The sequence below is a fragment of the Anastrepha ludens genome, chromosome 2 (assembly GCF_028408465.1).
Source record: "Anastrepha ludens isolate Willacy chromosome 2, idAnaLude1.1, whole genome shotgun sequence".
NCBI lineage: Eukaryota > Metazoa > Arthropoda > Insecta > Diptera > Tephritidae > Anastrepha > Anastrepha ludens.
The window spans coordinates 68,503,544-68,529,120 of NC_071498.1; the positions used below are offsets into that span (position 1 = coordinate 68,503,544).

At 36.0% G+C, this 25,577-nt stretch overlaps 1 protein-coding gene across 12 annotated transcripts in view; it reads right to left on the reverse strand.

Moving 5' to 3' along the window:
- Positions 1 to 25,577, reverse strand: part of LOC128871750 (TLD domain-containing protein 2) — a 319,890-nt gene that overhangs the window by 68,049 nt on the left and 226,264 nt on the right. The window contains exon 1 of one of the 12 annotated variants that reach the window (XM_054113790.1): positions 29 to 346. The exons of the other annotated variants lie outside the window; for them this stretch is intronic. Coding sequence (XP_053969765.1) covers positions 29 to 163 — 135 coding nt within the window. The 5' untranslated portion in view covers positions 164 to 346. Of the gene's footprint in view, positions 1 to 28; positions 347 to 25,577 lie in introns of those variants that run through there. 12 annotated transcript variants of the gene reach the window in all.

Sequence of the window (25,577 nt, forward strand, 5' to 3'; positions counted from 1 at the left end):
GCTTATTTCAAAAGGTTTTTTTTTTTACCTTCTTCTTAATGTATTTGGCGATCTTCGACAGCTTTATCGCCTTGGCATTTAGCTTCTGTGACGTTGGCTTATTCGCCGGCGGCATATCGAATTTGGTTATTTTTGGCAGAGGCTCGATTTGATTGCAACTCATCTTGGCTGATTTTACGCTGAGATATGAATTCAGTTACACAATTTTGTTTATTGTTGTTGACTTAAAACACGAGAGACACGTATGTGGTTTATATAAAGATTTTTTTGTACACTCGTATGTGGCAATAAGCTGCAATTTTTTTTTTATTATTGCAATTTAATAGTTATCGATTTTAACTCGGGCAAAATGTAACGCAAAAAATAATAATTTTTGTAAAATCAGTAAAAAAATTAAGAAAAAAATTACGTTTTTTAAAAAAAATTGTTGCTTTGTTTGTTTTTTAATTAAGTGCTAAAATTGTGCATTTCTGCCCATAAAATGTTAAATGTTTTTATGACAACTTAGTTATTTGTCAATTCGTATGCTATCAATTCCTTTTTGCTTTGATTTCACTTTTTTGCCAAAATTTTTTCTCCTTTTCGTTATTGAAAGCAGTCACATTTTCGCTGTTTATCTAAAAACTCACAAAATCAACGAACAACTTTGTATGCAAGCCCGTAGGTTGAGTATCAGTTGCCCAAACTTGCTTTGAATGGAAAAGTGGTGAAACAATTTTTTAAATCTCCTTGCTTAGCATTCAGAAAGTTGATCAACTATTTTAAGGCTCACTTTTGTATTGAACAAAAACAAAAATTTCAATTTTTAATTCAGAGATTTTTTTTAAAGACTTGAACGTTTTGTTGGTTGCTCTGATCGAACGTCGCGAACCGCCGATCGTAAAAATGAACGTGTGAATAATAAGAAGCACAAATTGTGACTAAATGAAATGTTTTCGAAAACTTCACTGGTTCGTCGCCGCTCATCAGCAGCGACAGCGACAGCGATGGTGGCCGACGTCACTGCTGGCGTCGTGACTGCCATGGTGCGCATTCGACATCAATTCAATATACGGCAAATGAATAGACAAGCAGAGTGCAGGCTCGTTGAACGAATGGGCCAACTGTTTAGTGAACTAGAGCTGTGCGCAAAATAGCCAGCTTGCAAGCCAACTTGCCACCAACCCAGTAAGGCCGTTGCGTCAAAGCGAACGTTAGTGGTGATGTTGGGGCGACGTTAGCTTAGCGGTCGGCATTCGCGCCGTTTCAGTTCTTTGGCGCAACATAAAAGTGTTAACGCACGTGAAACTATGTTTGGCTGCACTTGCCATACAGACACACCCACCACAATATGGCGTACTTGCTGGTGTTGTGTGTATTTTCTAGGTACCTTTTTCCCCGGCTATCTTGTTAACACGCTGCCTGTTGACTTTCTAGAGTTATTATTTGCTCTCTATGCGTATTTGGTTTCGAAATGTTTGCAGAATGCAAAGCATTTACGTTTGCTGAGCTGCAGCGATGCATCGCACACCTTTTGCTATGTACATACGTATGTAGGCATTGTATACATTTTCAAGCTTGCAGCTGCTGCACACAATTGGCGGCTGAGCAGTCTGGGTTAATATCTGTTAATTAAAGAGTAACATAGACCATGTTTCTGTGGAGGCTTGTGAATAGAAATGGCACTCAGTTCCACCCATATTTATGAATGCTAGGGATGTCAGTTCCGGGATTGCAAGATCTCATTGTGTTTAAGTACCGAAAATATCGGGATCACTTTAAATACATTTTAGGACAAATCAATTTATGCTACGTGCAAAATGTAGGAAATATTTCGAATAAACTTCTCATCCAAATAAAGTTTATATTCATCCAATTTTAAAAATGTGTACGTTTCTTGCCGTGCAACCAACCAAGATGAATGTGTTTTATTGCCCATTTCAGAATGTAGTATGCATCTTTAACTTGCACATCGATGTTTTTCGTTCGAAGCCTTTTAAGTGATGTAAGAAAGAACAATGCGCTGGAACGATCCTTAAAGAAAGAGGAACCCATCCTCATCCTATGACAAATCAAACGCAGAAAGTGGCGATGGATAAGTCACACACATAAAAAACCACCAGCTAGCAACACGAGACTGGCACTGGACTGGAACGCGCTAGGGAGCAGAGGTCGCGGTCGGCCAATGAATAGTTGGAGAAAGTCGACGAGCTAGCAGATGCCATCATCACATGGGACGGCGTAAAAACAAAAGCCCAGAACCGTGTACGATAAAAGAGTCAAGGCCCTATGCTACTGAGCGGAGTGAGCAGGAAAAAAAAAACAGTTAACACCACGGTTTAAATACTCAATTTTCATTGTTTTGCTAGAATTCCAAACATATTTTAAATGTAAAACAGTATAAGTTTGCAATATTACAATACTTTTAGTCAAAAGAGAAATTAAAAAAATTCACGAAAACATGAGTTTTTGGTCACATGCAATTTATTCTATTTATTTTATGGAGTGGAGTAAAAATTGGCCCTTTTATAAAATAGCATCACGTTCTAAGTGAACATTTCGGAAATATTTGCAACATCGCACGTTCGATCAAGAAAATATGTTACTCACCTCTAACAAAACCAATGCAATAAAAAACTGCATTGCGCAATCGAGATGGAGCTCGAAAAATAAATAAAGTTAGCAATTATTTTAATATTCAATTTAGTTTGTTTTTTTTTTCGAAAAATGTTGCTAACCAGGTTTCGTTTTTAGCCAAAAAATTTGCTTATGTCATTCTCAATGAATTTAGTACCTAAGATTAAGAATCTTAGTATTCCCAGATTACATTAAAAATATCCCGAAATCCCGATTTGAACAATTAATGCTAATAATGGCCGTCCAAGTGCATGCCTTTTGTATGCCTACTTTATCAATTTCACCTTGACAGACAATCACAGATTTCACTCATGGTGATTTTCACTCACTATCTATTTGTTGTATATCTTTAATAACAGTATTTAAACTTTCGAAATTTTGTAGCTATAATTATAAAGTTTTTAGAATTTTTAATAAATATCTTAAGTCGCGCATAGACTGGCAGACAGACAGACAGACAGCAAGCTATCTATAGTGAGTTTCACGAAAATATACAACACCAACTGCACTGAAATGTACTTGGAAATACGTATTTGAGCACATGACTACATATTTTCTTATTATCATAATTTTTTGTTGCTATTAAAAGAGTTGGCAAAAGAATTGTTGAAAGCAGTGAGAAACGACGGTTTGTCGTTATCGATGTTTGCCAGCGAACTAAACTTCCAGAACAGGTATTTTAAGTTGACCACATAGACATATTTGCATGTTTCTATGCATGTGCATATGTAGGTGTACTGTTAGACTAATTATAATAAGAATATATTTCATTAAAATTATGTTTGGTTAATAGGCAGTAAAAAGGAAATTTCGTGGACCAGAAGCTTTCCACACTATCAAATAATGCCTACTCACAAAAAAAAAGTTGTATTTGCCGGTTAAATTAAATCTTCGGAAAATCTTGAAGAATATCTTTACTTCTGCACTTGAAAAAAAATAACCTTAAATCCGCGCAGAGTGGCCTATAAACTATCGGAAATATAGGTAGGTGTGAAATATAATACGAAACTACGCATGAAAGCGCAAAAGAATATTATAGTACGAGTATAAGCACTCCTATGATCTGATCTCTTGCGGATTATATAGTTGTTAAGAGTATGCAGAATACTACCTCCAGAGCCTTAGCACTCCTCGTTTCAGTGCCTACTCTATTAAAGAAAAAATCCAAGGAATTAAAAGAAAATCATGAGGTAAATTAAAATCATAACCCACTTGTGCATACGTATCTCTGCGAACTACAGGGTGGGCCATATAGCGTTTGCTTTTTGAACCACCTATTTTTTTGAGAATGGTAACACAAATGACATGTCAAATGTGTTCATAATTTACTTAAAGGTTTGACATTTACGATATGGGACGCTATACGCTTGAACAAAATTGGGAAACATTGAAAACCTATTTTCAAAGTGGTGAGTCTTCTTCTTTTCTGATGAAGCTTATTTTCACATCGGTGGCTACGTCAATAAGCAAAATTGTCGGTTTTGGGGCTCAGAAAATCCACACGTTGCTGTAGAGAAGCAAATGCATCCACAACGAGTCACTGTTTGGTGCGGTTTTTGGTCTGGCGGCATCATCGGGCCATTTTTTTTTTTCGGAAATGAGCGAGGAGCCGCGGTTACAGTAAATGGCGAGCGTTACCGTGACATGCTCAACGAGTTGTTTCTAAAAATTGAAGAGGATGACATGGACTACATTTGGTTTCAACAGGACGGTGCAACTTTTCACACTGCCAAAGTTACACTCGAACTTTTGGCTACCGTTTTTGAATTCCGATATCAATTGGCCGCCTCGGAGCTGTCATTTAAGAACGTTGGACTATTTTTTGTGGGGAGCCGTTAAGGACAAATGCTATGCGAACCATCCAGAGACGATTGATGCTTTAAAACACGAAATCGAAGTCGCCATTCATGAAATTGGAGCCCAAACAATCGAAAATGTGCTTAAAAATTGGGTTGATCGGATGGCCTACTGTAAAGTCAGTCATGGCAGTCATTTGAACGATATTATTTGCCATTCATAAATGACAATGTTCAATCTTCAAAATAAAAAAAAAAAATTTTTTTTAAATATTGATTAGTTTTTTTTTATAGCCGATTCAAAAAGCAAATTTTACATGGCCCCCCTATACAATTACCTTTGAATATTCGCTGGCCTCTCATTAGCGACCGCTTTAGAAAAATCTACACCATTCACATGAATGTGCTCGAGAAGTTCGAATCAAGCCCACAGCTTCTGAGTCAATAATCTAAAGGTCAGAGAAGCTCAGTAGAAAATATTAGGTTGCTGGGGAATGATTTCTCAGATTTTCCGCGAAATCTTTTCAAATTTGCTATTCGCAATAACCATAAAATAAAGGTATTAAGGAAAAACCACTACGAAAAAGTTGACTACTCAATACCCAATATGTAATACAATGTTTGCGAACTGGTCGCAACATTTGTGTGTATGTCCGCAATGTGACGTATCTGATATATGTAAATCGGTATTGTGCATAGGCATAAAATTGAGAAAACATCTACAGTACGTGCAAGGAATAATCTTGACTGAATCGAATTTTTTTACAGCAATTTTAATGGTAATAAATTTACAGAAGTGAAAACATGTACCTGGTGGTGACGCCATAAATTTACACGAGAAATTAGTAGCTTCTTCACATATTTTACTATCAATTAATATGACATTTGCTAATATAATACAATATTTACGCGATACAGAAAATAAAATGTAAATGCTTTGTCAGCGGTTCTGAGAGAGAAAGAATGCACTCTTTTCAATGAAAAACAGCCAGCAAATTTCCAGTTTCATTAGGTCCAACAAAAAAGGTACAACATTTATGAGATTCTCTTAAAATTCGTTACTGGAGGCTTTTGGGATCGTCGATTATGAAATTGAAACCAGTTTTCCCAAATTATTTTTTAAATATTCGGCCGCTACTTTGAATTTTATAATCTGAATCTCCCGAGCACCAAGTTTCGAGCGTATCTGAACACTTCTTTTCAAAACTCGACCGCCATATTTGATTAGGCATTTTTAAATTCGAAGAACTGATTTTAGATTTGTAGTCCGTGGAGCGGAAAAAACGCCGAGCTATGAATTTCGAAAGAGTCCGATCGTTTTTTTCAAAGCTAGACCAACATATTGAAACCGTCATTTTGAGTTTTGAAAATCTGATCTCAGATTCGTGATCCGCGAAGCCGAAAAAGCCCGAATTACGAAATTCGAACGAATCCGATTAGTTTTCAAAATCAGACCTCAACAACTTTCGAGCAACAGCTTCAAGTCAAGAAAATGCACAACAGTCGGATTCAGCTTCTTAATATAAACAGCCTTTTCTCAAAATCTAGTTTTCGAACGATAAAGATCACTTTTGACTGTCTACAGTACATACATAACATATATCCATTTTTGAAATGATTTATCACTACAGTGTGGCCTTTTAAAAGGAAACTTGTCAAAATCGAAACATTTTTTTTCCTAGGGTGAGTTCATTCAGGGGAAAGAAGAAGCAAAAAAATACAAAAAAATAATAATATAGATATTATCGTTTTTGTACCTAATTGAATATTTATACTAGTTATCTTGAACGTTTAAAATATATAATACTTATGCGGAACATGGCTTAATTTGAGGGTTTTTATGGAGGCACAAGTTTTAGAATTAAAATTAATAGACTACATGCACATAAATTTTCATATATTAAACAAATGTTGGTTACACTTTGAAAGTTCCAGAAAGGGGTGTGTCAGATTTTATTTTTAAAAAATTTAGAAATATGTGCATATATAAACACATATAAAAATGTATGTGTACATAAATATAGGAGATACAATTTTTTTCGAATTTCTTAGCCATCTCCTTATAGTAAAAAGCTGTAGAAAAATATTCAAGGTACTTTCCATAGTAACGAAGACTTTTAAAAATCGTTACTTCTAATGAAAACAGTAGCTATTTGCCTCTACCGAACTTCAGATCGAAATTATTGGGTTTATTTGCGGCAAAATCTCAAAAATGGGGCAACCGTGAATCTTGAAAGCAGGCCCAGTGTGGAAAAAGTGTTATGTTTACAAAATGGAATAGTACAAAATGTGCATAATTGGACAACATATTTCTCGATTTTTACACAAAAAGCAGTTAGAATATCGCGCATTGTTGCTAGTTATTGCGCCACCATATTACCAATCGACACTTGTGCTCCACTTTTCTGTTCGATAAATCGCATATTAACCGACAACCTTTGCGCCTGCATACGAGTAGGCCTGATGAAAATGGATGGGACATCGTGTGCTACAGCTGGAGTAGCAAAACTAGGCCAACGATTTAAAAGAGCACTCGAAAATAGCTGAGTAATAAAAATAAATTGATTTACCAACATCCTTTTGCTAATCTTATTTTTAAGGGTTTCTTGCTACTTTGGAATGCACCCTGAACTTATTAAATATTCCATTTTTGAAATATTTCTCATCAAACAGGTTCACTGAATTTTAATTAGCCCACAGGCTTATAAATTGTGGTTGCAGCATTAGATTTACCAATTTTTAGTGCTGTGAGTATTGGCTGCTCGCACTATAAATGCCATTACACCGTTTAGTATTTTTTATGGTGTCAGTTGGAACTTACACGGGTTCATATGTAGTGACAGTCATAATGCCATAGCTATTATTGAAAATGAAAGATATAAATACAAATGTTCAAAACTGTTATTAAAACGTAATTTAAACTAGAAAAGTGTTAAATATTTTTACTGAACAATGAGAATTAACTTGGAAATCTCGCTTGTACAAGTTTATGTAGCTACTTGCATTAAGTAACACCACTGACATGTGGAAGTGTTATATTTGATATACGAAAGGCAACACGCGGTGATGTTGGACAACCGGCAAACCTGATAACCGACTTAATCATAGCAATCGGAATTACATCCGTGTTGAAATTAGTTAGAAATATCTACAAACAATTAACTTGCAGGCATTCATACATGTTTATGCCGGTATGTATGTATGACAATTGATTTGAAATACTTCTGGATCAGTGTCCAGCTCAAATTACAAAGAGCTGATTGTGTCAATGCATAGAAAATGGAAAATGATAATTGATATTTAGATATTGTGGTGAAAACTGAACTGATTGCCTGAACTGATAGCTGAGAGAATTATCTCATAAGAGACAAAATAACTGGGGACAACCTTGCCGATAACAGTTAGGGTAGGTAAAGTTAGTATTATGTGTCTAACCGAAAAGGACATTCAAAAAGACGTACGACCAATCCATTTTTATACCACCAAACAGAAGTGAGGAGAGAGGAGAAAATTAAGGAAAACCGATTTTGAATAATACAAATTTAAAACTAATTAGTAAATGATTAAGATTATGTAATAGTGATCATTTTTCAGGGCTAATAAAATTCAACGCTTGCGCTGGCTGGGCCACGTCGAGCGCATGGATGCAGAAGCTCCAGTAAAGAAGATATTCGGATGGAAACTTAGAGGACAACGACGTAGGGCAAGACCATGCCTTCGATGGAAAGACCAAGAGACGCCTGGCGAGACTTGTTGCAGTCGGCTTTAATTCGGTCCGTGACCCTTGAGCAGGACACATAAGTAAGTTAGTAAGTAATACCATTGATGCATTTCATAAAAATTCAAATATTCAAAAATTCACAAATTCCCAACTTTGTTTTTTTCCGCCAATTAAACATCAGAATGGCACATTGCTGCTATTTGGGTATTGAGACTATTCGCCGTCATCTTCACTCAGCTTCACGTGGTCTCGCAAAAGAAGGTTTAACTGAGGTGCACATGTAAATCTACCTAATGTCTTTGTAAACGCTGACTAACTACAATAGGGATTTAAAGCAATGCTAAAACCAGGGTTGCACTACAACTAAATTGTACAATTACTAATTTTTTAGTGCACTATGCCCAACCCTGGCTAAAACTCATCACATGAATTCCTATTGGATAGTGCTCGGTTGAGATTCCAATCAGTTCACAGAGCTGTGAAGTTGGCTAGTCATAGATGTACCATCGACAGTCTCCGACCCAGTTACCGATTGTCAGAATAACCCTACAACAACATTACTTATTCTAATGTTCGTTCAGCGATTGCTGAGCTGCTTTAAAGCTAACTTGCCCTAGAGAAGTTACTACCTCGAAGATTGCCCACAAGTGAGCTTATAACTGAAAAATACTCGGATAACTAGCTTCATAAAGTTTTGTGACATACATAAACATACCTATATGTTTATACTTGTGGAATAATAGGATGTGTCGGATCAGGTGGCATACTGCTCACAATTTCTAAATCGTAATAAGTAAATAAAAAGTTAATCGCCTTTATATTCTTGCGTAGTTTTTTTTTTTATTCAGAGCGACTCCTCAGCTGGCAATCAGTCATGCTTTAACACATATGTCAGATAATAAATTGCCAATGCAGACTGCTCTTTACTCATGAGAATCAACGGATATCAGACTTGATATGCTCCAAAAAATTATGTGACATAAGCTTTATGCTGAAAGTTTGGCTGTCATATTTTAGTAAGAGCGACCACTTCTTAGGAGCAAACTGGTTGAAATGAAAGATTGTTCTTATTTTTAGCTCTTCATAATAATTGACGATTTTGTTAATAGTGTGTTCTTTATCGCACTTCTTCACAATTTGTTTGCAATAACGAATTTGCTAAATAAATAAATAGAGCCTAATTAAGTAGGTAAGGAAGTTCTTAATTTGATTTGGACCTAATTTTATACATTCGCGCACATTTTAAATTTTTTAACCATTTAACACCAAGTTTCATTGAAATATATTAATTTTTGCTCGAGCTATCGTGCACTCGTGCGGGCGAATAGACTCCTCGACTCTTCTCATCATTCTGAGTATTTTGATATATTTAAGTCGACATCTATATTAATTCCTTTATGCTAGTCCACGCAGTCATTTCGTTAATTTCTACGCACGGAGATACAACAATATACATAAGAAACATTTTCAACCCAACGTTTAGTGTATTTTGCGCTTTTGGCAGCGCTACTAACTCGACAGAATACCGGTTTCTAGAAATTTGCTAGCGATCAAATATCTGATGTCCGATTTACCAATGTAAAGGAGTATTGATGGCGCGCCTTAGGTTCCAGACATTTTTAGCGGCTTTCAGATCAACAAGTTCGTTATTGTCGTAATTTGTTAGTCGGTAATTGCTGCCGAGAATAACCTGTCAATATCGAGCTCGGTCTGAGCTACACTTTGGAATTCGCGGTTTATTTACATTTTTGTTCTCCCTCCTTTTGTCTTTATTTTTCTTTCCCTCTTTTTCAGTGTCTCTTTCTTTATTTTATATAGCTTATTTTATCCGATGCTCGCTATAATTATACCAAATGCCAATTTTTTCACTTCATTTTATATTTTACCAGTCTGCTGTTAAAAAACTGTTTGAGGGTGCAGACAAAACAAAAAAAAAAAAAAGAAATAAAGTGCTTATTAATATCCAAGCGAATGTTATGAAATGTGTCGAAGTCTTAGCCTTCTTCAATTATTTCTCCAGTTACAAAACAGTTGGCTAAAAGATAATCAAATGTAATTGTAAGTTTATTAAAAGTAGAGGACATAAAATTAGGAATGTAAGTACAGAAGCAAATTTTTTAAAGAATTGTGCATAAATGCGTACGAAATTTTTTTTTAAGAACACAAGCTGTATACATACATTAAGCAATATTTGTAGAATAACTTAAACTAGCAGCTAGAGAATTTCAGTTGTTTACGGGATGCACCCAGTGGTACAACCCATTTCATTTTTTCCCACTAAAGGAGGAGATCTGTGGTGGATTTTCTTTTGAGTCGGGTGAAAGCGATGGGATTTGCTATAATTTCCGTTATTAAGGAGTTAGATTGAGCTAAGAGCCTGAGATTGTGGGATCTTGCGTATTTCTCTATTTCTTGCATAACAGTGGATATTTGTAGGTCACGGTGTATTTGCGAGTTTGTAATATAGTAGGGTGAGTTGGTGATCATTCTTAATGTTTTTGACTGAAATCGTTGTAAAATACGAAATTATTTGAAATAAAATTTAAATCAATTAATTCCTTGCAGTGAATTAGAAAGTGCAGTAACATATGAGCTGCAGAAAAGATACTTCAGACAATCTTTATAGCTGAGCAAGCGCACGAGGGTATTCTAATTTTGTTCACATAACGGTTGTTTGCAACGGTTACCGACATCGAGATAAATATAGATCCATGCCTTATAGTCCAGTAAAAAGAAGATTTAAGTAAGTAATTTTAGGAGTATGCGAGTTTATGGTTTTATTATGTAAAACCCATCACCGTGAACTTAAATTTGCGTTTTCGGAGTCGGGGGATGTGTCCTGCGGCCGCCATCTTAGAAATAAGGGTGCAACTGGTTTTTTGCGTTTATATCGTGAATTCCGAGAGTTACGAAAATTTTGTAAGATACTTTTTTTGTATGTAATAATATTACCTGCAACTTTTATTCAAAACTTTTTATTGTAAAATTAATAATAAAGAAGTTATAAACAAAATCACGCGAAAAATTAAGGGATGAATTGTTTTCAAGCGTAATAACTTTTTTTTATTGATTTTATGGAAAATATAGATTTACATTAAAAATTTGTAATGTCGGCCGTACTTCTCAGAGAATAATTCTACTTCGCATACTCGTATACTTTTTTCACTAATTTAAGTTTAGTGTCAGCGAAACGTGATTGCATACACTTCTCCTGTAAAAGATGCACATACATTCTGCGACCTCTCCATGCTGATATGAACCTGAGCTGATAAAATGCTGATAGGAATATTATATACGGGATTATTATAACTTGAATGAAAATAAAAAAATGTTTTTAAAGAATTTTGATGCGATTAGCATATATTTCTGTGTGTACCTATATCACCTAAAAAAAAATAAAAAATCACCGCTTTTATTTGCTGCCACTGAATTTAACATTTTAATCATTTTAGGAGGCTTGGTTAATTACTCAGAAGAGAAGAAACACAAAACCAATTATCATAAGTAGTTGAGGAAATGTTTTAGCTTCATGGCGTGCTTAACACTAGAGCTATAGAATTCCAAATTAACCGAAATGAGATAATGGATTCATTTTCGTTTCAAGAAAAATACTTGCTTTGTGGAATTTCAATTTACAAAGGCATTTAACTAAAATAAATTGAATGCTTATTTTGCTACTAAGCCCACACATACACACACAAATGTGTCTGTTTGCATTCGGCAGCTATTGGTCACATGACCTGCGCGCTTAAAAACTTGTTTGCAATTATTCTAACAAACAAAAAAAACAAAGACAAAAATCAAAATAGACTCTAAGATTGGCCGCTGCTAAAATTGCTATATAAAGTATGATTACTTTCAAAATTGGATGCTCTGCAGAACAGGTTTCATTTGATTTTTGATGTGTATGTGATTAACAAGAGAAATGAGTAAAACAAATGAAATCTGCAGTAGAAAATCAAAGTATAATGAGTATTAAAAAAGTGACTTAAGGAGGTGCGATATAAAAACGATCACTGAACGCTGAAATAATTTAAGAAAAATCAGGCATTTAACAAATAACTGGATTTGTTCCAATAGTAGGGTTATTTTTCGAAATGTTCCTTTTTTCATCCTGTTTTAATATACACTTTGAAATGAGAGCCGTTGTTGTCCCTCGAGTTACACGATGAATTGATTCCGTGTAACTCGAAACCGTGTAAGTGGAAACTCAGATTTAGAGTCATATATGTATATTCCCACTTTTCAAGAGCAGGGAGCAAAAGGATTCCCCACATAACTTAATTATACCAATAAATAGTTATTATTTTGTCCTTTTTGTGCAAATTGGTAAAAAACTGTGTAACTGAAATGCCTTGTAACTTGAGGGAATGTCACATTTTTTCCGTGTAACTCAAGTACTACTTGTCTCGAGGGATATCTGTATTTGGAAAATAGATACAGGGTAATCAAAAACGAATTCATAGAATATTGCCGTCTTCAGGCTTAACTCGTAAGGAACCAACGTTTCACAAAGTGGAAATCGCTGCCAAGTACTGGCTTCGGCTACTACTACGACCGGTACTCTTAACAAATCATTTCAGTGTGTGGGCTTACAATAGTCACAAGTGGGTCGGGATTTGCATGAAGCTAGCCATTGTCCATATAAATGAAAAAAAAACTGTCCGTTTGAAAACCCAATTAAGTAATGCGGACTAATACAGGGTGGGCCATATAGCGTTTGCTTTTTGAACCACCTATTTTTTTGAGAATGGTGACACAAATGACATGTCAAATGTGTTCATAATTTTCTTAAAGATTTACGAAATGGGACGCTATACGCTTGAACAAAATTGGGAAATATTGAAAACCTATTTCCAAAGTGGTGAGTCTTCTTCTTCTTCCGCGGTTACAGTAAATGGCGAGCGTTACCGTGACATGCTCAACGAGTTTTTGTTTCCAAAAATTGAAGAGGATGACATGAACGACATTTGGTTTCAACAGGAAGGTGCAACTTGTCACACTGCCAAAGTTACACTGGAGTTTTTGGTTACCGTTTTTGAATTCCGATATCAATTGGCCGCCTCGGAGCTGTGATTTAAGCCCGTTGGACTATTTTTTGAGGGGAGCCGTTAAAGACAAATGCTATGCGAACCATCCAGAGACGATTGATGCTTTAAAACACGAAATCGAAGTTGCCATTCATGAAATTGGAGCCCAAACAATCGAAAATGTGCTTAAAAACTGGGTTGATCGAATGGCCTACTGTAAAGCCAGTCGTGGCAGTCATTTGAAAGATATTTTTTTTTCATTCATAAATAACAATATTCAATCTTCAAAATAAAATAAAAAGTTTGAAAAAATATTGATTAATTTTTTTTTTATAGCCGATTCAAAAAGCAAATTTTACATGGCCCACCCCATAGCATTCTATCACATTCAAATATACCCTAAAGCAGTTTACTAAAGAGAAATCTCTATAAATAAAAAATTGAGTTGCCACTGGAGTTTAACATAACCTCTAAAGATCTTAAGCTTTTCTTAATATTCTTGGCGCATAATGAACGGTATTTGTACCAGAATTGATTTTTTTTTAGGTGGTACTGATAAACACACGAGAGAAGTCAACTAGTTTCAGTATCTAAACAAATTTTTATTTTGTTTTGACAGTTGGTCTAAGAATTCGGCAAATAGTAGCAGTAATATTATGTTAAGCGAAGCGAATTAAGACACAGATGCTTTGCCAGCTAAGACATGTCGAACGATGGGATATAAACGCTTCAGCACTGAAAGTTTCTGAGACTGGTAGTGACAGTGAAAGAGCAAGCTTTGCTCCGCGTTGGAGTTGGAAATACTAGTTGAAGAAGGCCTTGGCCTTATTTGGCCTTTCTAATTGTCGTTAGCACAGGAACAAACACAATCATCTGGCTTGTTGAACTCGGTCAAATCGCCTAGAAAGTTACAGCGCCAATCAGGAAGAATAATACAAAAATCGCACGAACATACAGTACCTGACCATTGAATTATGACCGATGGCATTTTTTCTGAAAACTTCAAATATCAGGTAAAATTTTCAATCTCATTTGGACTTTTCCAAATAAAAAAGGGTATTAAGGGGGTTTTAATCTGCTCTTAGATGTTTTTAAGAATTTCCGGTCAATTGGCCTGCGACGATTAGAAAAGGATCAGTTTTTTTGCTTATAAGTGAAAAGTTAAGTGTGCAAGTGCCAGTGCGAATTAATTCGATCTTTTGGGAAGAGCATAAAAAAACTAATTGAGATCGTCTGAAAAGTGAAAGAGTTGAATAGTGAATATTCATATATCTAAAATATAACAACAGTAAGTACAAAATATACATATATTTTGAATTTGTCACGTGGATTATCCTTTTTTTAATTTATCCGGTTTTTTTAGAAAACATTCCGAAAGTCAGATTTGACATCGGGACAAAAGCAACAAATTGCAGTTCTTTTGAAAGCCAAGAACCTGAGCTGTACAGGCATATCAAGAACCGTTGCAATATCCAAGGCGTCTGTGGTAAATGTTGCTAAAAAGTTAAAAAATACCATCAACATTTTAGCGGTAACTTCAAACAATCGCCAAAATTGTCGCCGAGAACGCATCACCTCAACCAGGCAGGATCGCAAAATTGTCCAAACAGTTCTCTGGAACAGAAATGCTTCAAGCCGGATGATTTTAAGACAGGTTCAGGAATCTGGAGTAAATATTTCGGAAAGAACGCTTATACGAAAATGGACTTTTTTGCAGACGACCAGCAAAAAAGCCAAAACTGACACCGTGTATGCGAAATCGGCGGAAACGTTGGGCACAGAGACTTCAACGCAGAATATTGGAAAAAAGTAAGTTTAAAAAAAAACATTTTTTTCCTTTGTCAAATAGCAGCAGTAAGAAGATGTGAACATTCACACTTTTTTGTGGTTGTATTTCTCTTCTTACAGATCATCTTCAGCGATGAATGCCGATTGGAAGCGGTCACAAAAACAGCTAATTTTGTTAGCAGAAGAGCCGGAGAACGATATTATGAAGATTATGTGCTTCCAAGGGTCACCCCCCCAGTGTTATAGTTTGGGGCTGTATAACGTCAGAGGGACCAGGTCCGCTACATTTTGTTGAGGGGACAATGCGCTCTGTCCAGTACCTGGAGGTGCTGGAAAACGTTTTGCTACCATATTTAGAAACCCTGAAGCGTGCGAGAGACGAATACACCTTTAAGCAAGATGGAACTCCATGGCCCACACCCAGGATGAGCATGAATTGTCTGAATTCAATGGAAATAATGGTTTGCCATGGCCTGGCAATTCACCAGACCTTAACCCCATCGAAAATTGTTGGGCATACCTCAAATCGGCAGTATACCAGCGGAATAATACCACAATACAACAGCTTAAGGAAAACATCGAAGATGTGTGGTATAATGACCAAAATCTTAAGATGAAGATATCACAGTGCGTAGCCAGTATGACTTAACAAATTGCGGCCGTCTTAACAGCAAGGGCAGGAGCCACGAAATATTAGTTTAAAATAATTGTTTTTAATGCAAACATGTCAAGAAGCTTTTAATAAAAACAAATATGGAAACTTGTTTAATGCTTTAAAACCGTTTGATTTTTATTCGCTCTCAAAGCCATAAATATGTTTTTTATCATCGGTCATAATTCAATGGCCAGGTACTGTATCTTGGAACTTTAAAATCCCTATATAGGTAGAACTTAAGCCGATAACCAGTTCTAATACCAACAGTTTCATTTCAAATGTAGTTATGAGATCTTTGGTTCTTCTAAACGATTGTTGTTAGTGTAGTTACATCAACAAAACCTCGCGTTCCCACGATTGTCGGGTCTACGTTATAGAAACGAATCGGATTTATATTCGTCCAAGACCCATGACTGTAACTCAAAAATGCGAGTAAAAAATTGTATGATGTTACAACAACAACAAAACCAACAATAACAATATAGCAATAAATGACCTCTCATTTGTATAGTTTTTGCTTTAAAATTTATGTTCGTGTTTAAATAAAACTTAGTTAAAACTTTTCCAATTCAAAGTTGGCCGTTTAAGAGGTAAATGAGTACAGTTTTCAAAAAGCTGTTGCTTTAAAAATTTTCTCGCACTTAAATAAAATTGAAATACAATGTACCAAAGCTTTTATTGCTCACTGTATACCGACACATATGTGTACATATATGTTCAGTTCTAAATAATATTCCTATTACGAATCCATCTATTGCTGTATCTCTCGCGTCATCTCCGTATTTAGTTATTTTCATATGCAAAGTTATCAACAAAACAAAGCTGTCAGCGGTGGCACTGAAATCTGGCATATTTCACTTTACGTATAATATTTCTTATGCGTTCGGTATGTAGTAAGCAATTACAATAAAATAAAAATTTAGTGGAGCGTGCGCCGGCGCACGATTGCGTTATTAAGATTATAAATGAGTGCCAGGCAGCCGGAGGTAAACTGATAAATAAACAAAACATTGCGCCATGTTTTCGGTAAAAATGTACGTATTTAAAAACAATACAAAAATGGTTATTGAAAAAAAAACACAACTGGTGAAATAGCTTTGAAAATCGAACTTGCAAAACCAATATTCAAATTTTTCTGTGACATTTTTAGCAAAAATTAAAATATTTCTGAATTAAATATTGCAATAAAAAAAGAAACTAATTCAAAATCAAAATTAATAAGTAATTAAATGTGAACGTGCCATGAACTTGGACAAGGCGGTTGATCAAAACCAGCGAATTTTCTTATTAATTTATTTTGTTGACTTGCGAATGTTTTTGCTTTAACAAAAAACTCCAATCGAAAATTATTGTACAATTTCTGATTTGAGCAGAAAAATATAAAAACAAGGTATTAAAATTTATTAATGTTTATGTAGCTTCTTTAATATGTAGCCATTTGTCGATCACATGTCTAGCTGTGTTTCATCTAAGCGAACGCTGACCCGTAGGCCTGCTGATAACCTCCACTGTTACTCAATAGCGTTGAGCGCGAAATTTTCACTAAAAGCAAACTTATGCATTAGTAAATAAAAAGCATACTTGAAAGGGGTGATTTCTTAAACCTATTGAACTTTCGATGAGGTTATCTATTACACCACCTGGGGAAGTAAACACATGATTTTGGCATTTTTATTCAGTATGCCTTTATACAAAGATTTGTAGCGGAGTAGAATTTAGAAATTATCAAAATGTATTTCCAAAATTCACATTCAGAGCAAAAAGTTGCAGCGCACTTCGCCCACAGATGAGAAAACGCAATACAGTAGGTGGATCCATGCACATTTAAAATTTAACTATTTCAGTAGCCGTAGACCGTCATTTGACTGCTTCGGACTGTTTGTATGTGTGACAGAATACATAAATTTGTCAATTCGACATTATTCACTAAAACTCCGTATCTGTCCGTTTACGATGCGGCAGCGTTTGAGGAAAGATCCGGTCTCACACAAGTAAAAGATCCAACTGGTGCAAAAATGAACGACCAGGAACCAACGTTTTCAATGAAAGTGCCTTAAATCAGCTATAAGCTGAACCGGATTTTCACAGTAAAACCATATTTAGCGATGAGGCACATATATAGTAACTATCGCGAGGTTCCCAAGATTCCACTGCGGCCTGAAAAAATCACTATTTGGTGTGGTTTCAATGCTGTACCCATAGTTACACATTTTTTGAAATTGGACGATTTATTTGCAATTTTTGGGATCGCCCTATTATAACCAATCATTCAAGACACTCGGTGGCCCTACATTTGATTTCTATCCACTAAGTTGCGTAAACCACTTCGGTTTTTTTTCTGCCAGAGCGCTTAGGATACCCTACTGACTGTCCGATACCACCTTCTATTGGTTTCTGCGATTACGCTCAAGCCAATCGCAGTGTATAGTTCGTTTAGAGGAATACTTATGTCCTCTACCACTCGCTGAAGGTCAAGCTCAGAACTTTTCCTCACACACTCACCCACTCTTTCATTTACCTCCGCTCCAGAATGGCCGGGGGTCCAACAAAGTGTGGTGTTGTGTTGTTGAATAAGCGAGAGTGACCTCCAGCATTCTTTAATATATTTTTTAATAACCCAAGTACTAAATAGTTCCAGCAAAATAGCTTAGAGCGTAAGGAATTATCACTTTATTGGGACGACGTACTTTGATGACGGATTCATCTAGAGAAGTGGGCTTTCAAATTAGTCATCTACGTCATATATGTAGTTTCACACCCGTGGATGACTTTTTGTGAGGCAACCTCAAGCTACTAATTTGTACTGCGATTATACTGTTATTAGCGAGATAAAGCTGGTTATGGCGGGAAAAGTGATACAAAAAAGGACAGTAAGTATTCAAAAAATGCAGCTGAGGTTACCATATGCCCGAAATTATTTATGAACACGAAACGCTATAACACTTTCAAGAAGAGAAGGTCGAAATATTGGCGACTATATCGAATTTTTAGCAGTTTGTAAAAGTCATTTATTATTTTATACTTACATATGTATGCACATACATACATATATATACTAGAGTACTATATAGTATATAAGTATGTATATATGAAAATAATGACAATTATAAGCGACACTGCGAAATCTCAAGCAGATTAAATAAAACATTTTTAAATACATTTTCAATCTGTTTACAAAAATAAGCAAAATGGCACGCCTCTATTTATGTAAGTAGAAATATATGTACGTATTTGCAGCATCAACAATTTTGTCGAAACGAGTCAACCAACAAAGTGAATGAGCTTCGATTAAAAGCTTTTGTAAACAAATCAAATTAAAGCGCAGTTTATTTTCAAAGGCGAAAAAACGAAAAACAATCACTGCACAGTAGCACATTTTTCAATGCTTCAATGCACATTGCCCGAATTATTTTCCAAATTGTTCATCCTGTTTGCTTATTGTGTTGTTTTTATTGCCGGTGTTTCAACCGGCCGCCATCAGCTTTCTTTTGTGCTTTCGTTTCAGGGTTTGAGTACATACATACAGGTAAATGTAGGTGCGTAGGTATTGCCATTTGTTGCTTGCTTATTTTTGGAAAGTAAATAAATTAAAAGAGCGCCGGCAATAAATTTGTAGTGTTAAAGGCGTGAGGAAACATGCATGAGCGCACGCAGGCAATGAAAACGGAATGTGTACTGATACATATGTACATATGTATATGTAATTTGGCACATTCAGAAAATTAAAACAGCAAGGAACAGGTGCCAAAGGTGAAAGGAAGTCGTTTGTTTGAAGATGAAAATGTATTGTTAACAGAAATAGAGAGTTGATTAAAATAGAATAGAAAATAATAAACTCGTATACATATATACACGCTGGGTAACACCTTAACGGAGGAACACCACTGTGACCTAGAGAATATTTTGAATGTCGGTAGCACGTCCCCTAACTCCCAAAACCCAACACATTTTCAGACTTCCAAATGACAGCTATAGGATAAACTATAAAATTATTAATCAATATAAATTTATGAGAAAGTCCAGTTAAGGATATATGTACATTCACATGAAATTTGTTGAAGCATAGTTTGTTTCAGAAAGCAGATCCTTGCAGAGCAGATGCAAATGCAGTCGTTGAGATAACCTGTAAGCCACCTTAAGCTGGCCAACAGATTTTCCTCAGTCCTGCTAAATAGGTGAACAAACAGTTATGGTTCCTGAAGCTTCCCTAATACATTCCGTGCTCGGAGTTTTCTGAACCCAATAAATTCGCTTAGGTATAATACAGAGCGTTGAATACTTAAAAGGAAGAAGCATTAACAATAATTAAACTATCTTAGGAAACTCATATCTGTATGAGTAGCTCGAGAATTTTTTCCAAGACAAAACACGTGACTACTAACTTCCTACGGACGGACATTATTCTTTTCATCCAGAGAAGACTCTTACCAGAAATGATCGCACAAAAATTGAAGATGGCGTAATAAGTTACGCGAAGTATCTAGGTCGCATCCTAGATGGGAATATGGGACTATAAATGTCATAGATGGCTAAGATACCCATACTACTGCTTCCTAGGAGTGTAGTATAAAAAATGTAAGCCCCTTAAAAGCGATATTTGAAGGAAGATGAGCTACGAATGTGAGACACACTGTGAGCTTATGATAAGATTCAGCTCCTAGTTGGTGGCCAGATAGATTGTGGGCATAGCTGAAAACTGAGACTGATCCGCTCTCAGGTTCTCAGATCATTCGATTTCATCCTCCAGACAAATTAGGGACTAAAAGTGAAATTAAATCTCATCGCACGGAAAACTATAGTATAGAGCAATGCCCGGTTAGATCACAAACCACTATTGAGAGTTGCGGCTTAGTTGGCCTTAGATGCTGCTTCGAGCTTCGCCAATGCATGATCGCCCAGAAAAACTTCGCGTTCGTGCTTAATGCCCACTGAACTGACAAGCAGCCTCCTTTGTAGAAACAGACAACAGGTAAGCAAAGGAATCCTCGTTCTCCCTTTTCATGTAGAAACCACTTTATTTGTTGCTTGCGTAGCCAACTAATGATCCATACAAATGTTTGTAATGTCCCTGTATCTAGAAGTATTCAGATCTGACAAAAGAGATGTTTATCTGGAAGAAGAAGACTCCTCCAACAATCCTTCTAATTAAGTTCGACACAGGGAATAGGTTCCCTCAGCCCAAACTCTAGATGCTACAACCGATTCATTTTTCTTTTGAGCGTATTTAAGTAGAGAAAAATCCGCTATGTCCCAACGTGAGCGTGCAGCAGTCAGCTACAGTGAGAATGAACTCCAAGTTTTTGAGAATACCAGAGGCCCTAGACCATAAAAAGTCTCTCAGCTCACTCGTGACAATTTAATAGAATATATAATATTAAGTGTTGGGGTAGTAGTGAGAAGCGCTCCACTGATTCCTATAACGGGAGCCTTCTTTGAACGCTCTCAGCTGCTTAACCAGCTTCGCCTTCTACAGTGGGTTTATCAGATGAGGATCCCATACAACATTACTAGCAACACGAATAAAATTAATATTGAATGCACGATAATAAAAAACCGGTGCTACTATTTGTTAATACCTGTGGGAAAAATCCAATTCTGGATGAATAATTTTCAATTTTAATATTTATTAGATAAATCGTATTTAACATCCATTACAACATTTAATTAACTAGTGTTTATAACTAAGCTGCTTACTAAACGGACCGTAATAAAATTAAAATTAGAGCTTTTTACATATTTTAATGGCGAAAAATGAAAGTGAAATTTTTCTAGGTGCCAACGGTAGGCGGACAACTAAGTTGATGAGAAATAATATAAATATGACAATAGGGAATGCCCTATTTTTAATCATAAACAAATGTACTACACAGTTTATATGTATGTATGAATGTAAATGATGTAAAAAATCAGCAGCATCTGTGGGAATTGCATGTTAAAATATATTACAAATATTGCCGGGCGAAGGCATTCAAGAGGTGTAAATTACAATTAATTAAGTAGATAAAAAGGAATTACTGCGGCTTAAAAGCTGGGCATTATTAACTGAATGCTGAACAGCGTATTTGTGTTTACATTGTGCGGGAACTGGGTAAAGGAAATTCTGGAATGCGGAATTGTTCCTACCAGCTGTTTCTTTTTTTCTTCTTCTTCGCACAGAGGGAATAATATTTATTTTTACATGTGAATTAGCTTTTAAGGAGTCACCGCACATATAAACCTACAGTGGCAAGAACAAATGGATGGCTGTTTGTACTCAAATTGCTCAAACCAATACTACACTTTGCTAATGGATTGTTTTATAGTAAATGATAATGCATTCGAAATTTAAATACAAAAAATCACATAAAAAGCATACACTTAGCAAATCTTCTCTTTTTTAGTTGGTATGAGTTTAGCGCTACGTACTATTCTCGTTTCTTTTAAATAAACCAGTTTACGCTTTGTCGTCAAAGCTTTAGGAGTCGATACCAAATTCCTCAGTTTTATTATCAATTTGAAAAGTAAAAAATATGCGTAGCAAAAATACAATCAACACATGAAATTGCAAATGCATTAAATACTGCGATCAACGTACTCTAAAAATTGAAGCGCAAAAGAATCCATTTGGTTCGATGAATTTCAGAAACCTGCGCGCAATTGCAAAATTCCTCTCGGAAGCAGAATTAAATGTCATTCCTTAAATTAAATATCTTCAAAAGATCTTAAAATCTTAATAATACTTCAATTAAACCAAAAGAAGTGAGTGAACTGCACATAGAGAGCTTCGAATGGCCAAATTGGCAATTGCCGTGAAGTCCAGAATACAGATTCATCGCTTAGCTACATTGATTTGAATAGAAGAAAAGATTGATCAGTGCTGTGTGCCTAGGCTTATTACTTAAGTTGGAGGTCGCCTTTTTCCAAAGGAGGAATTAAAAATCCTCTTATTAAGATAAGCGTTCTCTATGGGCGACTCTACACTGGTTAAAAGGACTTCACGAGACAACACTCATTCATTTGGTGTTTCATGAACGCTGTTTCAAACAACGGCATAACTGAATGGTGGTCATGCACCAACCCATTTAACTATGCCAAGGAAACCTCTATAGAGTAGCGAAATTTGTGCTTAGAGTATGACAGTGTCAAAGCAGAAAAATAAACACAACCAACCGTTCATAGGGACTAAGGTTTTTAATTTAGTTGGACTGAGAAATAAACTGATTTCCTCTATTTCCATAAAAGGAAAATATTGGTCCATATTTGAGTTGTAATATAATATTAATTGTTAAATTTAATCATAAAAAATTCTTAAGTAATAAAACAGTAAATGGCTTTTTATTTCTTAAGAGAATCGGCCACAAACTGAGGACATCTTGAATAGTACACCAATTACGACAACGAGAGCGATAGAACAGGCTTACAGTTAGTTGTAGTTTTATGCTTCATAAATATCGATTTATCGAATTTGACACTACCATGGAATTATAAAAAAGCTTACTAGATCTCATCTGTTGTTTTAGTACTAACTACAACTTCTCGAATAGTATTTCACAAAAACGTTGAATTTTTTACGCAAAGCATAAAATACTCGTATGCTTCATAAGCTTGCGTTAAAAAAGGGATAGTTTTGAATATAAACACTTCGTGATCCAGAAGGAGAAATCTATCGGGTGTTTTTAAGAGCTTCAGACATTAAAATGATAATCAAAGAAAAAAAATTTTGGAGTTAATTTTTTTATTGTAATCTGGTAGACAATTTCATAGCATTTATTTTTTTAATATGATATCCGGCATATGTACGCCGCGGCTACAAGTCCAATCAGTTCGAGTAGTCCAATTTTGGCTACTTTGTCAAATAAATCTGTCTGTATGGCATCAATGGTTGCTTAAATATTGGCTTCCAATGCTTTTAGAGTTGCTGGTTTGTCGGCATACAGGGTTTGATTGAAAAGTAATGAGCCTTCCCGCGCGGAGCGTCTGTCAAGCGATCAACCGAATCGGCTGGTGGGGGAAAATGATCGCTGGACCTTACCCTTCCACTAGAAACCGGTCCCACTTCGCTGGCAACAGCGGTGCAGTCAACATCGCTCCGCGCGTGAAAGCTGTTTTAAAAGTGTGTTAGGATTTTGCAGTGGCGCATATCGAAATCCAAGGTTAAAACCATGCTGATCATCTTTTTCGACTCTCGAGGCATCGTCCACAAGGTGTTTGTACCTCCAGGAAGCACTGTAAACGCGGCATTTTACAAAGAAGTGCTCTTTCGGCTGAAAAACCGCGTCGCCCGGGTTCGGCCCAACCTCGTCAACAATTGGACCCTTCATCACGACAATGCACACCGCCCTCCTCTGCAGCTCTGTATTGGCCAAGCTGGAGGTTCCGGTGCTTCCCCACCCTCCCTACAGCCCAGTCCTGACCCCTCCGGACTTCTTCTTGTACCCGCGCCTGAAAAGAAAGCTGAAGGGGAGGCGTTTCGACTCCATCGAGGCGATCCAAAAAACTGTGACAGCCGAATTGAACTCGATTCCGGCGGATGAGCTTAAAAAATGTTTTGAAGGACCACTACCAGCGGTGTATTGGCGCTCAAGGGTCCTATTTTGAAGAATATTAGTTGTATAAGCCAAAAGGTTTAATAAAACTGCTTGAAAAAAATAAGACTCATTACTTTTCAATCAAACCCTGTAAGCCAATGACTTACCATTGTGGCTTGAGTATTGTCTCCGCTTCATATACAACAGTTTTGCTTATTAACATAGCCATTTAACCAGAAATGAGCTTCATCACTCAGCACAATTCTTGGATGAAAACGCTCATCTTCGGCCAATGCTCTATGCATTTGGCGAATAGATTTATTTTTTTGCAAAGTAAATTTTCACAATTTGGAAGCGTTGCTCTGGCGTTAAACGACTCATGATGACTTGCCAAACCCTACTGAACAGAAATGTTAGCACAGTTTGCCATTGTCAGCTGTCAAACTATAATTCTCATGTAGCTAAAAAAGCACCCAATACATAAGAAGCTATCGAATGTATTTATGTACTTGTACTTTAAGACACAATTTAAAATGTTCTGTAGTAAATTTAATACATTGTGAAATATATCTAACGGATTCCGAAGTACAATTAACTGTTCTGAAGTATATTTAAGAATTTTTGAGCAGTCCAACTAGTCGGGAAAATATTTGACTGCTTCTAAAGTAATGCCGAGAAAGTGATGCCGTGGGGGCAATTAAATTTTTTGGAGCATCGCCATGTAAAATTCACCATTTGCATTTATGAAAAAAAGGAAGAAATGCACAGTTCTAAATTTCATGGAAGTGCACCAGTTCAGTGCCAGTGGGTTTTCCTGCAGGGTGTATGCACAAATAAACATTCCCACCACTTAACTCATCAACATATGTATGTACAATCCGAGTTTTTCGTAACCATTAATTGAGATGTCTATTTTTTTGTCTTCTCATTGCATTGAATAAAGTGGCAAAAAAGAAATAACAACAAAAGAGTAACTTATTCTCTTTCATCACTTCCACGTCCTCGTTTTTTCCCACAGCCACCTGCTTAAATCAGGCCAAAACTACTCTGAAGCTGTGATGCAACAAGTATTAACTGGTCTCTGGAGCAACTGTTTTTTTTACTATCGAAAGACAACAAAAGCCTCACCCTTAGCAAGTGTTTATGCAAATTCGTAGCATGAGAAGAATCCATGTTAAGCTAGAGGAATTGAAACTTTCAATTGATTAAAGCGCCTTGCTGTTGTTGTTGTTGTCTTATATGCGTTAAGTAAACACAAATTATTTCAATTGAAACAATTAATTTTGATATCACAATCGACAGGCAACATATTTTATAATAAAATACTATTTACAAATTGTATTGTAGATGGCGATGCTTAAGTGTGACAAGATAATTTGTGCAAGTATATGAAATATTATATTTTAATAGCTTCATAGTTGAGCGCGGCCGCCGCAGCCGAATGAATTGGTGCGTAGCTACCAT